This window comes from Protopterus annectens, chromosome 12.part0, assembly GCF_019279795.1.
Source record: "Protopterus annectens isolate FY-2018-M chromosome 12.part0, PAN1.0, whole genome shotgun sequence".
In the NCBI taxonomy this organism is placed as follows: domain Eukaryota; kingdom Metazoa; phylum Chordata; order Ceratodontiformes; family Protopteridae; genus Protopterus; species Protopterus annectens.
Window position 1 is genome coordinate 1,268,237,456 of NC_056746.1, and position 14,805 is coordinate 1,268,252,260.

The window sequence follows — 14,805 nt, forward strand, 5'->3', positions numbered from 1 at the left end:
CATTGACTGAAAGGCATATACCCCATTTCATGACATTAATGTTTTATACGCCCCATTTCATGACATTAATGTTTTATACGCCCCATTTCATGACATTAATGTTTTATACACCCCATTTCATGACATTAATGTTTTATACACCCCATTTCATGACATTAATGTTTTGTACACCCCATTTCATGACATTAATATTTTATATACCCCATTTCATGACATTAATGTTTTATACACCCCATTTCATGACATTAATGTTTTATACACCCCATTTCATGACATTAATGTTTTAAAGGGCACTAAAAGGGAAAAAGTAAAACAAGTTTTGTTCTTTGAATTCCATGATACAAATTGGGTGTTACACAGTAAAGCATTTTCAGAGACTGCTGCATAAGAGAAGGCTTTTTTCTTTTCAAGTTTTAAGAAATGTAAGCATTACAGTGTAAAAAGAGAAGAAAGGCTGGACAAAAGCATGCTCAAGTCAATATGCTGTAATTCTGGACTGTTGGGATGGGCTGTAAGGGGTAAAAGTGCACTGATTATAATATTTGTAGAGCCGAGATGTTTTCCTCTTGCTTTTGCATGAATGAATATCTGGTTTAATGCCCTTGGCTAAACATAGTAACAAATTTCTTGTGCAAGCATGTGTTATCTGGGAGGGGAAAGGGCAACAGTCAAACGGAATAAGTTGATCCCTCCAATAGAACAAGGTGGTTTAGAATTACCTGATTTGAATGGATATTTTACGGCTACTTAAAGAAGGGGGGGGGGGCGACTTCAAGAAATAAGGAGAGAGTGGGAGTTTGGATGCAGGACCTTAAAGAGAGCAACAACAGCCATACAGAATATTATATCAATAAAGTAGCACAAAGTATTCAAAGAAAGTCAACATGAGAATGGAGAAAGGAGATTTTGCTGATAGGGATGATTACAATTAGGGGTACACTGTATCAACGTAGTGTAGTACCAAAACAGTGATCCAAATAAAGTGCTGTAGCAGAACGAAACACAATGGCAACTCTGTAATAGGCAAAAACTTTTAATGGAAGTAAAAAATGAGCGCTTTCGCGTGGTCCATCCACGCTTCATCAGATAAATTACCAAGTATCTATTCAGGGTTTATATACATCCGCTGAAGCGCGGGAAAATTTGCTCATTAATCAATTAACTTAAAATGAACACTTGGTTCTTTAAAAGACATATTACAAAATATGTATTCTGACACATTAAACTTCTGCATTTCTTGGGGGTACAGAGAACAGGCTGAATGGGCTGGAATTTACTGGAGAAAACTGGCAAGGAACCCAAGGTATTTCGAGTAAATAACTGGACAGGGAAAGATAATAGAAAGGGAAGAGGCTAAGAAGGCATTTGTACTGCAGGCTAGAGATTGCATACCTATAATACCAAAGTCTTGCTACACAGATTTACGGGATACCATCCATTTTTTTCTTTGTTTTTGTGAACTTAAAAACAGCCAGACATTAAAAGTGAATTACTTGTAAGTCTAATTACTGGAGACTAGTTAAATACACATATCTATGGGATCAAAATAATACTAATTTTTGATAAAATAAGTCGCCAGATGATAGTAATCTCTGTATCTATGACTCTGTGTGTGTGTGTGTGTGTGTGTGTGTGTGTGTGTGTGTGTGTAACATACATACAAATACTGCACGGAGTAACACTATATGCCATTGGATCCCACCACTTAGCATCACATAAGTCATTTAGGCCTATTCCTGCCCATATACAAATAATACCAGTTGTCTGGAACAACCTTCCAGAGAACATTAAGATCATAGATCAATTACTGGCTTTCAAGAAAACTCTCAAAGAGCTCTGTTCAAAGCAAGTAAAGCAACTTCTGTAGAGAAATGGGCCAACTCACTTGCAATAGTTCACTGGTTCCACTCAAATAGGAGGTTCCACTACAAATTATTAATGTTTAGTTTGTGTGAACCTGCCTTTGGACAACAAGGGTGATGCATTTTTTTCCTTCTTCCTTTTTTTTATCCTTTGCAAAATGTTTTAGCAGCCAGACAGCCTTAGATAAAATGAAACTGGATTCTCCAAGACATACATCCACAAGACTGTTAAATTGTGCCACTATGTTCATGTGTTTTCCACAACACTCTTTACTACTTATCCTGATGCAATTAAAGTCTGGTAACTTTACAAACATCCTAACATCCACTGTCTCTATATTAACAAAAGCAGAAATTAATAGCTGCCCTTATCTGCTAAACGTCAATAGTTGCTGGTATATGCTTATATGCTTATTTCCTTAAGGTGTTTGTAATGCATTCTGTATTGTAATAGACTTTGTACTGCTTTTCAAATGCAATTTCATACCTGTGCTATGTTTTCTATATGCAATCTTTACCAGGTGCTTTAGTGATTTCTTTGTTTTGTTGTATTTTGTTTTAATCCTACCTGTACTTATTAACTGTTGCTGTTTTTGCCCTTCTGGCAAGGGTCGTGTTTGAAAAGGGTCCCCGAACTTGTTCCCTTACCCTTACTTACTTGGTCTGGTGGGTTGGTTAGTTCACTTACCCAGTTAAGAAAGAAAGAATGAATCAGTCAATCGATCCTTAAATAAATGTCCTTGTGCCATCTTACAAATTATTTTTATTTCACATTACTTTTTTCAATCCTGGTGTGATCTGAGTATCTGAAGGCCAAAACTACTGATGTTATACAACCTGCTCTTGAAAAATAAGCCACAAGGAACTCAAAGCATATACTCACAGTTTTTTTATTTTTTTTTAATACAGATGCATACCTATCACAAGAGTTAAGGCTTGGACAAATTACTCACCGGATTTTATGTTTTGGATACATTTCTTCTTTCACTTGTACTGCGACATGGGCTTGATCTTCTATCAGGCTTTGGACACATTGCAGTGCGGTCTCTTTGTCTCTTACTTCAATGGCTTTGGTTAGCTTTAGTGTCAGCTCCTCTGCTGTAAATTTAAAATAAAACAAAATGGTTATCACATATCACTTATCAGACTAACAAAATATTTTAAACCTCCCAACTGTCATGTAAATTACATTTCAACTGCTGTATGGTTCTACTTGTTAAGTATGCCACTGAAGTTTTGCCATCATCCAAGACATTTGACATTCCATCCGAAGTTGCTTTCTCTTTCTCATGTAATCATACTCAAACTGAGCAGTTTTGTAATACCACACTGTAATGGTCATTACACCGTCTGCTGGAACTAGAAGTCACTGCACAGAGAGACAGCTGGCAGTACCAGCAGGTACATTCTGAAAGGACACACATTTTCATTTGTATAAACATTGTTTTATAGATTGTTTGTATGGTGATAACATGTCAAGCATGTTGATCTGCCACAGAACCTTTTCAGCCACAAGTCAGAATGTGAAATCTGGTAACAATATACAGAGAAATAAATGTTATAATGAATAGCGGAATTGTAGGGAAAAGTTACTGCATCAGGAAAACGGAATGATAAAGTGGTTACAATAAAACTACAGAGAATTTTATTGTTAGTAAACTGCTGTAGTTTGAACACTGGAAGTTGAAATACTAGGTTGTCAAACAAACCATAGCAGCACACAGAGTCTAAATGTAATACAAAGCAAATATATATAACTCGACCTTCGGGTAAGCAGAGGTGTTCATCTAACTCCCAAAATGTGTATCAAGAAAATCATTCATTCTCTTTAACAGAGTAAAAGGTCACTATCAAAGGGGGTAAGTAGTTTCAGCCAAGTACGACAACATAAAATAACAGGGGGAACAGTCTCACTCAAACCTGTCTTTAAGGTGTTAAGGATATATGTTTGAAGACAGCAAGATGATCTACCTGCTTCATGTAAATTAGACTGACAGGTACTCTCATGTTGAAGTTAAGGTAAATGCCAATTTCAGCTCCAAAGTTGTACTGAACGTCCAAGGAAATGCTTTCAGTGAACAACACCAAACAAAACACAGAAGCACCTTTGTTACTGACAATTTAATGAAAGGAGGTTCTGTAACTTTAATTTCAGTACATTGATGTGCGTTTTTCTAGTACACGGTATAAGACCTCAGAAATGTGTGCACAGAACTCTAAGAATTTACTGTGCTTTATTTTACTTGTATAACATGCAGTTTTGTCAAACCTGTCCTGGCATACTATCTTACAGGCTGCATCTTATAGTCCCATTGTCACAGAAGTGAAAAAAGGCATTAGACAAATTTCATCCACTTACAGGAATATTAAGTTTGCTAAACTTCTTCATGGCATAGCAGGTTTTCTAAAACTTAAACAACAATTTAAGTTTAAAAAAATCTTCACCAGTGGATTTTTTAGTCTTTTTTTTTTTCATTTCTAATCTTAGATTATATTTATTAGTAGTGTGCTGGTGGAATGTTCCGAATTCAGGACGCCTTCTACATTCGAAGAAAATGCCATTCACAATTTTTGGTCATATAAGGAATGAGCCGTGCAGATTTAGTAGAGTCCATAAGTCACTATATTCATATCTAAATAACATTTTGGGTTCTAGCACCACAAGGTAAATACTGTTCTCTGGAAATGGACAGTTAAACTTAATCTGATTTAAGTAATTCTATTTATTTTCTTGTTCCTCATAAAAACAGCTGCTAAAGCTAGTACACAAACTGTAGTTCTAACTCTCAACTCCAAGTAAACATAACATAGCCTTCTCTTCCACAGCAAGCGGCTATATGAAAAATAATAAGTGCATGAGTGCACAGGCTTGCTCATGACTGTGTGTGTGTGTGTCTGTGTGTCTGTGTGTCTGTGTGTCTGTGTGTCTGTGTGTCTGTGTGTCTGTGTGTCTGTGTGTCTGTGTGTCTGTGTGTCTGTGTGTCTGTGTGTCTGTGTGTGTCTGTGTGTGTGTGTGTGTGTGTGTGTGTGTGTGTGTGTCTGTGTGTCTGTGTGTGTGTGTGTGTGTGTGTCTGTGTGTGTGTGTGTGTGTCTGTGTGTCTGTGTGTGTGTCTGTGTGTGTCTGTGTGTGTCTGTGTGTGTCTGTGTGTGTGTGTGTGTGTGTGTGTGTGTGTGTGTGTGTGTGTGTGTGTGTGTGTGTGTGTGTGTGTGTGTGTGTGTGTCTGTGTGTCTGTGTGTGTGTGTGTCTGTGTGTCTGTGTGTCTGTGTGTCTGTGTGTCTGTGTGTGTCTGTGTGTCTGTGTGTGTGTGTGTGTGTGTGTCTGTGTTTATACACACATGCATATGCTTACCTACCAGAAGATGGCTACAGTATTGACAGGAGGACCTTGCTAGCCACTCTGTCCATTAATACTACCACCAGATTCCCAATAAAATAGCATCACACTCTGTCTCAGTACTCCTTGTGCTTTATTGTGCCAGTGTTCAATATGTTGACATATATGACCACAGTTACAACTTCGCAGGCTTAGTTGCATCCATGTAAAATGGTGGATCACAATAAGGAGCTCTACCAATCCAAATATAACTTTTCACTAACAACCTACATACTGCCACCACACTAGCATCTCTTATACAGTACACAGTTAACTCTTCTGTCGTCTGCTCTGCCCCCACTCTACTAGAATGACAACAAATCACACAGGAATCATTCTCTTCTGTAGAAAGCTGGCTATCCAATGCTCAGCTCCTACTCGATCCAAGCAAGACAAAACTTCTCCTGTTCCAACCTTCCAAAACCACCCAAAACAACCCCACTTCAACATTCTCGCCAAAGACAATACCATCATCTCTCCATCAGAACACACAAAATTACTCTGTGTCAAAATAGACAACAAACTTAGATTTGACACCCACATATCTCTCACAATAACAAAACGTTCACAATAAACTTGGTGCATTACATCAAAGCCGCCAATTCCTAACCAAGGTGGCTAGAATCTCCATAGCCAATTCCCAGCTTCCACCCTACTCTATGCATCCCCCATACTTACCAACCTTAGACAGACAGACCTACACAAGTCGGGTGCTTGTTACAACAAAACTGCTAAATTTACCACTAGAACCTCCTATCGCAGCTATCATTGTATCTCCCTTAAAGAAATAAACTGGCTAGAACTCCCACAACTCCTTCACTTTAATCACCTCACCCTTGCTCATAAACTTATTAACCACCCTCTTAATATCACTTCCCTTCAAACCCTTCTCTAACCCTATCACCGCACCAGGCCAATAAAAATCAACTCACTGTCCTCTAACCCAAAACCTCAGCAGGAGAAGCCATATTTTCATGTACCAGATCTAAACTTTGGAACGATCTTCCACCCTCTATAACTACTCTACCTTCCAGCAGCCTTTTCAAGACTGCGCTCAAATTCTACTTAAATTTGCACTGGCTTTGTCCTTGTTTTAATCCAGACTAACACCCCCCCCCCCCTTACCCTCGCCCACCTAGACTCTTAACCCAACTATACTACCGCCACTGGTAACCACAGTCAGAAATAGCTAGTTGTCTTTACATACTTTAAAATCTAGACTGACCACTTTGTTACTAATGTTATAAACAACAAGAAACTATCTTAACTTGCAACATTTACTGTATATATTGTTGATAATCAGTATCTTGTTATTGTATTAAAGCCAACAATCTGTAATGTTATTTTAACCACAAGAAGGACCAGTGAAAGACAGCTCTACTTTCCACCCAGATGAATTTATTGATAAAACCTTATAGTCTCGTCTCTAGCGCCTCAGCTGTTGCCTTTACAGAGTAAAAAAACTTTATCCATTAATACATCCACATTATATACTCTCAACATTTCCAATAAATCAATTAAGCAATTAAATAAAACTTATTCATAATTACTAATAAAACAATCAACATATAAAACCCTGCCAATTACACTCCTTGTTGAGCCCCCTGGGCTGCAAAGTTTCATATTTCATAATCAAAATAGATTCTTTTTTCTTTAAAATGTGTTTTAACAAATTCTCATCACCATACTGATTTTCTATTTGTTCTAAAATTGTGACTTTCATTTCTTTAATAGCCCCCCCATGTGCTAAATGGAAATGTTCTGCTACTGGGCTTAACATTTTTTATATTTTTAACATCCCTAATGTGTTCCTTTATTCTCTCTGCTAAACTTCTTTTAGTTTCCCCTATATAATTTTTACCACAAGAACATTTGATCACATAAATTACTCCCCTGCTCAAACAGGAATATGTGCCCATGGTGTTAAAACTTCTATCTCCTATTTTTTCTGCCTCATTTACTATATATTGACATATGGCACATTTTCCACAAGGAAATGTTCCCTCCTTAGTAATAACATTTCCTATATTTTGTATTGGTCTCTTACATCTTCCCCGGACTAAAAAATCTTTTAAACTGCGTCCCCTCCGATAGGAGACACAAAGCTCAACATCTATTAGTGAAGGCACTTCCCCATCTCATTCATTTTATTAGAAAAAACAGTATATTTTGTGACAAAGAACATTTTAGAACTTTCTTTCTTTCTATTTATTATTTCAGACTTACTATTCTTAATAATTCTCTTATTAGTTGCTCCTTCATGACCTTTTCCATATAATTTAACGTAACTTGATTTGACTTCATCTGAATTATACCCTCTCTCTATGAAGTTATACATAATTTTTTTAGTTTCATTTTTTGCCTCTTTAACATCATTACATAATCTTTTAATTCTCAACATTTCTCCATAAGGTATGGACTTTAAAGTGTGTTCTGGATGACAGCTAGTAGCATGTAACATCCTATTCATCTGATTAAACTTCCTATGTATCATAGTGTGAATCTTCTTACCTACTTGTCCTTTCAAAAAATATCCAAATAATTAATTTCCCCACCTATCTGTATCCTGTCAAATTTGATTTTATAGTTATAAATATTTAAATATTCAACAAATTCATTAGCCAAATGTTTTCCGTCCTTACAGATGAAAATCAAATCATCTATAAAGCGAAAATATAGAAGCACATGTCTATTGAAAAACTGACTCCTATAGATGTGTTCAATCTCAAACAGTCCCATAAATAAATTAGCATAAACTGGGGCGAATGCCGCTCCCATAGCTGTTCCTACATTTTGTTTATACAACACTCTAACTAATAATATTTTTGAATTTGATGAACAGAAGTATAATAATTCCATAATATATTGAGTCCTAGGTGTATCTTTCAAGAAATGTTGTACAGCTTTCAAGCCTAAATGATGCGTGATATTTGTGTATAAACTGACCACATCTGCTGTAATAAAAAACATGTCCTTGGTCCATTTTATTCCTTGTATTTTACTCAAAAAATCATAGGAATCTCTAATATATGATGGTAATTTCACCACCTCTGTAATCAATGTTTCATGCAGAAAACTGCCCACATTGTATGTAAAAATTCCAGTCGCCGAAACAATCGGTCGACCTGGAGGCTGATAAACATTTTTGTGTAATTTTGGAACACAAAAAAAACTTTGCTACAATGCTATTCTTTGTATACAATTTATATGTAATATCCTTGGCCATAAAATAATGTAGCCTCTCACCTTTCTTTAACAAGTTGTATAGTTCATGCTGTGCTTGCCCTAAACTTGTGTTGTAATGTTGTTTACTATTGCTGCAACTTTGTATCTCTATTTATCACGTACATGATGTGGAGCTTTTCTCCCTGGGCATCGGCTGAAAAAGGACCTGCGTCCAGTCGGAATTGCCCGGTAAACAAATGTAAATAAATAATAAATAAATAAAGAATAATGCATCATGTCCATGTTTCATTTCATTTGTATTTATGCAGTTTTAGATGGTCATTACCAATAAAACCTGTGTGTGGACTGACCTAATATTCCACCAGATTTACTGGTAGGAGGTATTTAATCAATTGGTGGCCTTTTAAATTGTTTCCATCTACCAATATACAATCAACTTCTGACTCTCTTGTTATCTGGTCCTTGTATAAATACTGGATTATGCCAACGGAAAGAGAACAATTGATCTCTCTTTTCTACAGTGATCACAAGTGGAAATAAACTTTTTGCAGGTAGGGACTTCCCATTTTAATTTCCACTTTTATTCCAAATTTCCTACTTAAATGTATAGTCTTTTGTCCCAGATACCATGATATTGTCTCATAATCTATTCCATTTTCTAGCACTCTCTCTATGAAGCAATACTGCCTCACCAGCATTCCAAATCTAGTTCCATCTAACAGCTATTCATGCCCTCTTCCTCCCTCTCACAAATCCCCCCTCCCAAGAGTTCTCCCACCATATCGAGATAGATATATATTATTTTTAGACTCCCAAAGTAGGGAGCGTGCAATGACATTCAACAGAACACTCTTGCTCTATTGAAACCACCAATCAGAACATCAGCCATTGTTCCTCACTGATCTTGTACTGAGAAAATGATGTGCTTCTGCCCTCTCTGCCCCTTCCTGGCCCTTCCTTGGAGTAGTCTGGATGTGTTTCTGAACATGGACTGTCAGTGATTAAGAAAGATGACATGGCGATATATGTACACATCTGAAAGCCAAATAATCCAAGTGGACCTTTTGGTCCATTTTTAAGTAAACCCTCAAAAAAAACTGCATGACGTACACTATTGAAAACTATTTTTATTAAGTTTGTTAACTAGTAATTGACTGATCAAAAGGGATCAACTTAAACCAGAGGCAAAAATACATTATTTACAGGAGTTTAAGGAAGTAGAAAGAAAAGAACAGATAAATCCACACATAGACAAAGTGTAAAAGATGTACAGTGTTACAGAACATGTAAAACAATGTAAGTGAAGGTGTTCTCAGGTATGTGATATGGTAATAGTGACAAATTACCTTTGTATACAAGAAGGTTTAAGAATACATTTGCCACTGTAAAGTCTACAGCTAACATAAGAGTGTCAGAGGAACAGCAGCTGCTTTATGTAAACAAGCAAGATAAGTGCATACGCCTTCAGAAATATGATACGTCAAACTTCCTCCCATGAATAACATCTCCTGGTGTGAACAATGAATAGGTCCCTATCTATGCCTTCAGAAATATGATATTTCAAAGCTCCTCCAATGAATAGTAACTCCAGGTGTGAACGATGAATAGGTCCATATCTATGCCTTCAGAAATATGATATGTCAAAGCTCCTCCAATGAATAGTAACTCCAGGTGTGAACGATGACTGCTGAAGGCCAAACCTCCTGGAACCCTCTATTATTGAGGGATGATACGAGGAAGAATTAATCACTGAATCCACCCACTACATGTACCACAAGAGGAAATAAGGTGAAACCATTTGTACAGCACAGAAAAATGAGAATAGTGACATAAATATTACGTCAAGGGTCCAGAGTCCACAGTGCCGAATTTGATCTCACACCACAAGGAGGTCACTAGCTTACCATCGTATGGCAGCCTTATTGCTATGGCTGCTCCTGAAACCATGCTGGCATGGGTCAAGCAGGCTGTTCAAACTGCACATGCACTATTTTTTTGATAATGTTAACAATGAATGTGCAGTTACTCTTTGGGCCAAAATCTTCCAGAATGTAACAAGACCAAGGACATCGTAGCAGGACAAAAAAAATGGTTCGCTAAGTCCACATAGGGCTTAAACAGACTCAAAATCTCAATATATTACAGATATTGAAAGGCACCCCAAAACCAGACAATGCTGTTGCATCATCACAGAAGAGGTTCTTGAAGAGTTTCTAGTCAAATCAAATCTCAGAACCAGCAGTAATTTTACACAGAAGATTGAGGATAAAAAAGTCTACCTATTTATCTCAAATTGTGAGACTGTGAAATTGGGGGGGGGGGGGGTGCTTAATGGTAAATCAGGAGATCCAAGCAAACAGGTGAGGTTAGAGATGTTAATAATACACACGCATGGCCACATACTGTACTAAAATGCATTAGCCATAGAAGCAGGATCTGAACACATTTTCCGTTAATATTTACGGCTGGGGTGCCATTCAGGGTATTCCTCTCAGTTATTATGTTACAAATATTCAAAACTGACGTGGTTTTCTTACAATAGAAGCTTAAGACATTTTAAATTGCAGCAGGTTTAATGTGGTCAATGAATTTAATCATTTTAACTTGAAAATACATTTAACATTGCTGACTGAATTCCTCTGGTGTGACTATATCTGATCTCTAGGTCATATCTCATCAGGAGGTTTTAATTTATCCATTTACTCTTCCCCGGACCTGTGAGATCTAGGGAAGGTACTTATCCTGTAATAGCAGGTTTGTATTACGAAGTTAATGACATGCAATAGTGCCATTGGTTTGACTTATCCAGCCTATTACGACAGTTCTTACTTCAGTGGGAATAAGCAGTTAGCTTGAAACTTCAAAAGAAAAGAAAAGAAATATCAGGTGTAAGTTTATCCTTCTGGTAATAAATATGTTGCAGAATTATCCCTCAATTTGTGAATATAACTACAATATATCAATGTCCATGTACTGTAATCTTCTTCTCTTTCGGCTGTTCCCATTAGAGGTCGCCACAGCGGATCTTCTGTTTCCATTTCTTCCTGTCCTCTGCATATTGCTCAGTCACATCAACCGCCTGCATGTCCTCTCTCACCACATCCATACACTGTATCTTAGGCCTTCCTCTTTTCCTCTTACCTGGCAGCTCCATCCTTAGCATCCTTTTCCCAATATACCCAGCATCCCTCTTCAGCACATCCAAACCAACACAATCTTGTCTCTCTGACTTTGTCTCCAAACTGTCCAACCTGAACTGACCCTCTAATATACTGATTCCTAATCCTATCCATCCTTGTCACTCCCAGTGCAAACATCTTTAACTCTGCCACTTCCAGCTCTGACTCCTGCCTTTTTGTCAATGCCACCATCTCCAACCCATACAACATAGCTGGTCTCACTACCGTCTTGTAGACCTTCCCTTTCACTCTTACTTGGTACCGGTCATTCACAAATCACTCCTGACACTCTTCTCCACCCATTCCACCCTGCCAGTATGCTCTTTTTCACCTCTCTTCCACACTCACCATTACTCTGAACTGTTGATCCCAAGTACTTAAACTCATCCACCTTCGCCAACTCTAATCCCTGCATCCTCACCATTCCTCTATCCTCCCTCTCATTCACACACACATATTCTGTCTTAGTCCTGCTGACCTTCATTCCTCTCCTCTCTAGAGCATATCTCCACCTCTCCAGGGTCTCCTCAATCTGATCCCTACTCTCACTGCAGATCACAATATCATCTGCAAACATCATAATCCATTGGGCCTCCTGTCTGATCTCGTCTGTCAACCTGTCCATCACCATTGCAAATAAGAAAGGGCTCAGAGCTGATCCTTGATGTAATCCCACCTCCACCTTAAATGCACCTGTCACTTTCACCGCAGACCTCACCGCTGTCACACTACCCTCATACATATCCTGTACCACTCTTACATATTTCTCTGCCACTCCTGATTTCCTCATACAATACCACAACTCCTCTCTGGGCACCCTATCATATGCTTTCTCCAAGTCCACAAAGACGCAATGCAAATCCTTCTGACCTTCCCTATATTTCTTCATCAACAGTCTCAGAGCAAACATCACATCCGTAGTGCTCTTTCCCAGCATGAAACCATACTGCTGATCATTAATCATCACCTCCCTTCTTAACCTAGCTTCCACTACTCTTTCCCATAACTTCAAGCTGTGACTGATTAGTTTTATAATAGATAAAATTCAAGAAGCTGATTCCTTCTTGTCCAGCAGAACTTAAGCAATGCAAACACACTATATTCTGTAACAGCGTGACTTGAATATTTAAAAACATTCCACCCTGTCGTGAAGTAGCACGTCAGTAAAGGAAGACCCTTATAGCACACTTGTTGCAACAATGAATTACTGAGTCACTAGTACAATGCTGTTTACATGAAGTCAGCTGATCACTGAATCCCTCTTGTCATCTAATACAGTACAGCCTGGCATTATAAGGGTAAAGGTCAGAATAACACAGTGGTTGGAGGGAGGCAGAGGTTAATCTCATTCAGTCTTACTTCAGGGACTGCTATAGCACCAACTTAGCTGTCTTGAGTTTTTTTTTTTTTAAACATTTTTTATTGATTTTCATGAAATAAAATAATACACGAAATATAATACATAAATGTGCACAATATGGGTTTTAATGATCTTTTGCCAGTGATGAACCAGATTTAACTAATTTGTCCTGGGCTTTTTTGATCTCTTTACTAATAACTAATTATTATTATGTGATGCAATCTGTTCATGGTGTGGCTTCAGTTGTACCTTTCCGGCCACTGGCAGTTTAATTTTTAATGTTTATCACTGCATTCTGCCATGCAGAGTACTCAAGGGTATGTTTTGCTCCTTTGTCATTTAGACTGTACACACTACCAGTAGATGACATCAGAAAAGCTGAGCTAAATTGTCACTGCTGTGCTCGTAAATATAGAGTTTTGTACCAGACCAGCTAAAAGCCCACTTAAATTTAAAACAAAAAAATAAATAAATAAAATAAAAAGTAATAAAGCTTAGTTGCTCAAAGAACTGACAACACTATTTTGACACTGCTGCTCTACATTAATTTCAGCTTGAATCGTTCATTTTTTATGTACCTCAATACTCAGAACATTGGTTGCTAGGTGTGGCTTATTCTAAGGCTCTGTCATTTCTTCAGCTACGAAACCTGCTTTTCTTGATCTTAGCAGTCAGTAGCAGGTGATTCCTAATAACTATTTTATATTTTCTATAAGCCTTTGTGGTTCAAGTTTCTGTTCTGCTTGCATTTTGTATTCACACCTTCCAGTACTTCCTTGCCTTGGTACTGCGTCTTTCAATGTACACACTCTTACGCGTAAATATTTGACAATCTGACACATGCCTCTACCAGTTTCTGTATGGATTTTGAGAACCAGTTTGTGCATAATTCACTTTCCAGACTTGCTATTCTAGCTTTTTATCTTTATTTATTTTTAACTTCTCCCAAGTTTAATTACTCATATACTTGTGGATATCAAATTCTGTCAAAGACAGACAGAATTAAAGCTTCTATAACATTCATGATATCAGTCATGCTTCAGTTTTTGACATTTACCAACAGGGATCTCCTTAGAATCTGCAAAGTACGCATAACTGCCTTCTTACTCAGAAGGTATCGCTGTTCCTCATGCCATACTTTCATATGCATGGAAATGTATTTTTAACAAATACGAGCCACTTGTCCTGAGGACTAGGACTAGTGTTTAGGCATCCGTTTGCCATAATGTTTCAGCAAATACATGGATGGCCAAAACTGAGCTTTGTCCTCCATTCTGAGAGGTTTATGACTGGCAGTTGGGTCAATCGCAAGGAGGACGATTAAAGAATACAGCTCATCACCTGCAAAGAATATAGAAAATAATTTTAAAAAAATGTATTTTTCTTCCTGTCACCAGTTATGTTTTTATGTTTTTTTTCTCCCCTGGCTGCTGACCGTCAAGAGCTAGAAATGAAGTATCTTCCCACATCCCTTGGATGACACCCAATCATAGAGTCACCCTGCATACAGCCATTGGAGTTCTCTGTAAGGCCCTAACCTTGTCCTTATTGGCCGATATGTCCCTTGAGTGCTATCATCACAGGCTCAAGATGACCAAACCCACATCCCTAGTCTTACAACACTGTAAATGTGCAAGCCTCTGCTTCCATGAGAGTGGTCAGATGACTGAGACCACCGCTTCGCCCTACGATGGGTGAGCTGGTATATGTCACTCAATCTAATCTTCAACTGCCTGGTACTTCCATTGCCTGAGCGACTAATCAGTCTCAGGTCATCTGGGTCATAGTCAGGGTTCTATCTTGTCACCCATGTATGTTTAAGACATCTGAGGGCTTTGTGCAACT

The 14,805-nt window shown here is 37.8% G+C and overlaps 1 protein-coding gene across 2 annotated transcripts in view; it reads right to left on the bottom strand.

Moving 5' to 3' along the window:
- The window catches only part of RBCK1 (RANBP2-type and C3HC4-type zinc finger containing 1), a 348,371-nt gene that overhangs the window by 257,165 nt on the left and 76,401 nt on the right, over positions 1 to 14,805 (bottom strand). For both annotated transcript variants that reach the window (XM_044090303.1, XM_044090302.1), the window contains one exon: positions 2,816 to 2,960. In XM_044090303.1, coding sequence (XP_043946238.1) covers positions 2,816 to 2,838 — 23 coding nt within the window. In that variant the 5' untranslated portion in view covers positions 2,839 to 2,960. The remainder of the gene's footprint in view (positions 1 to 2,815; positions 2,961 to 14,805) is intronic.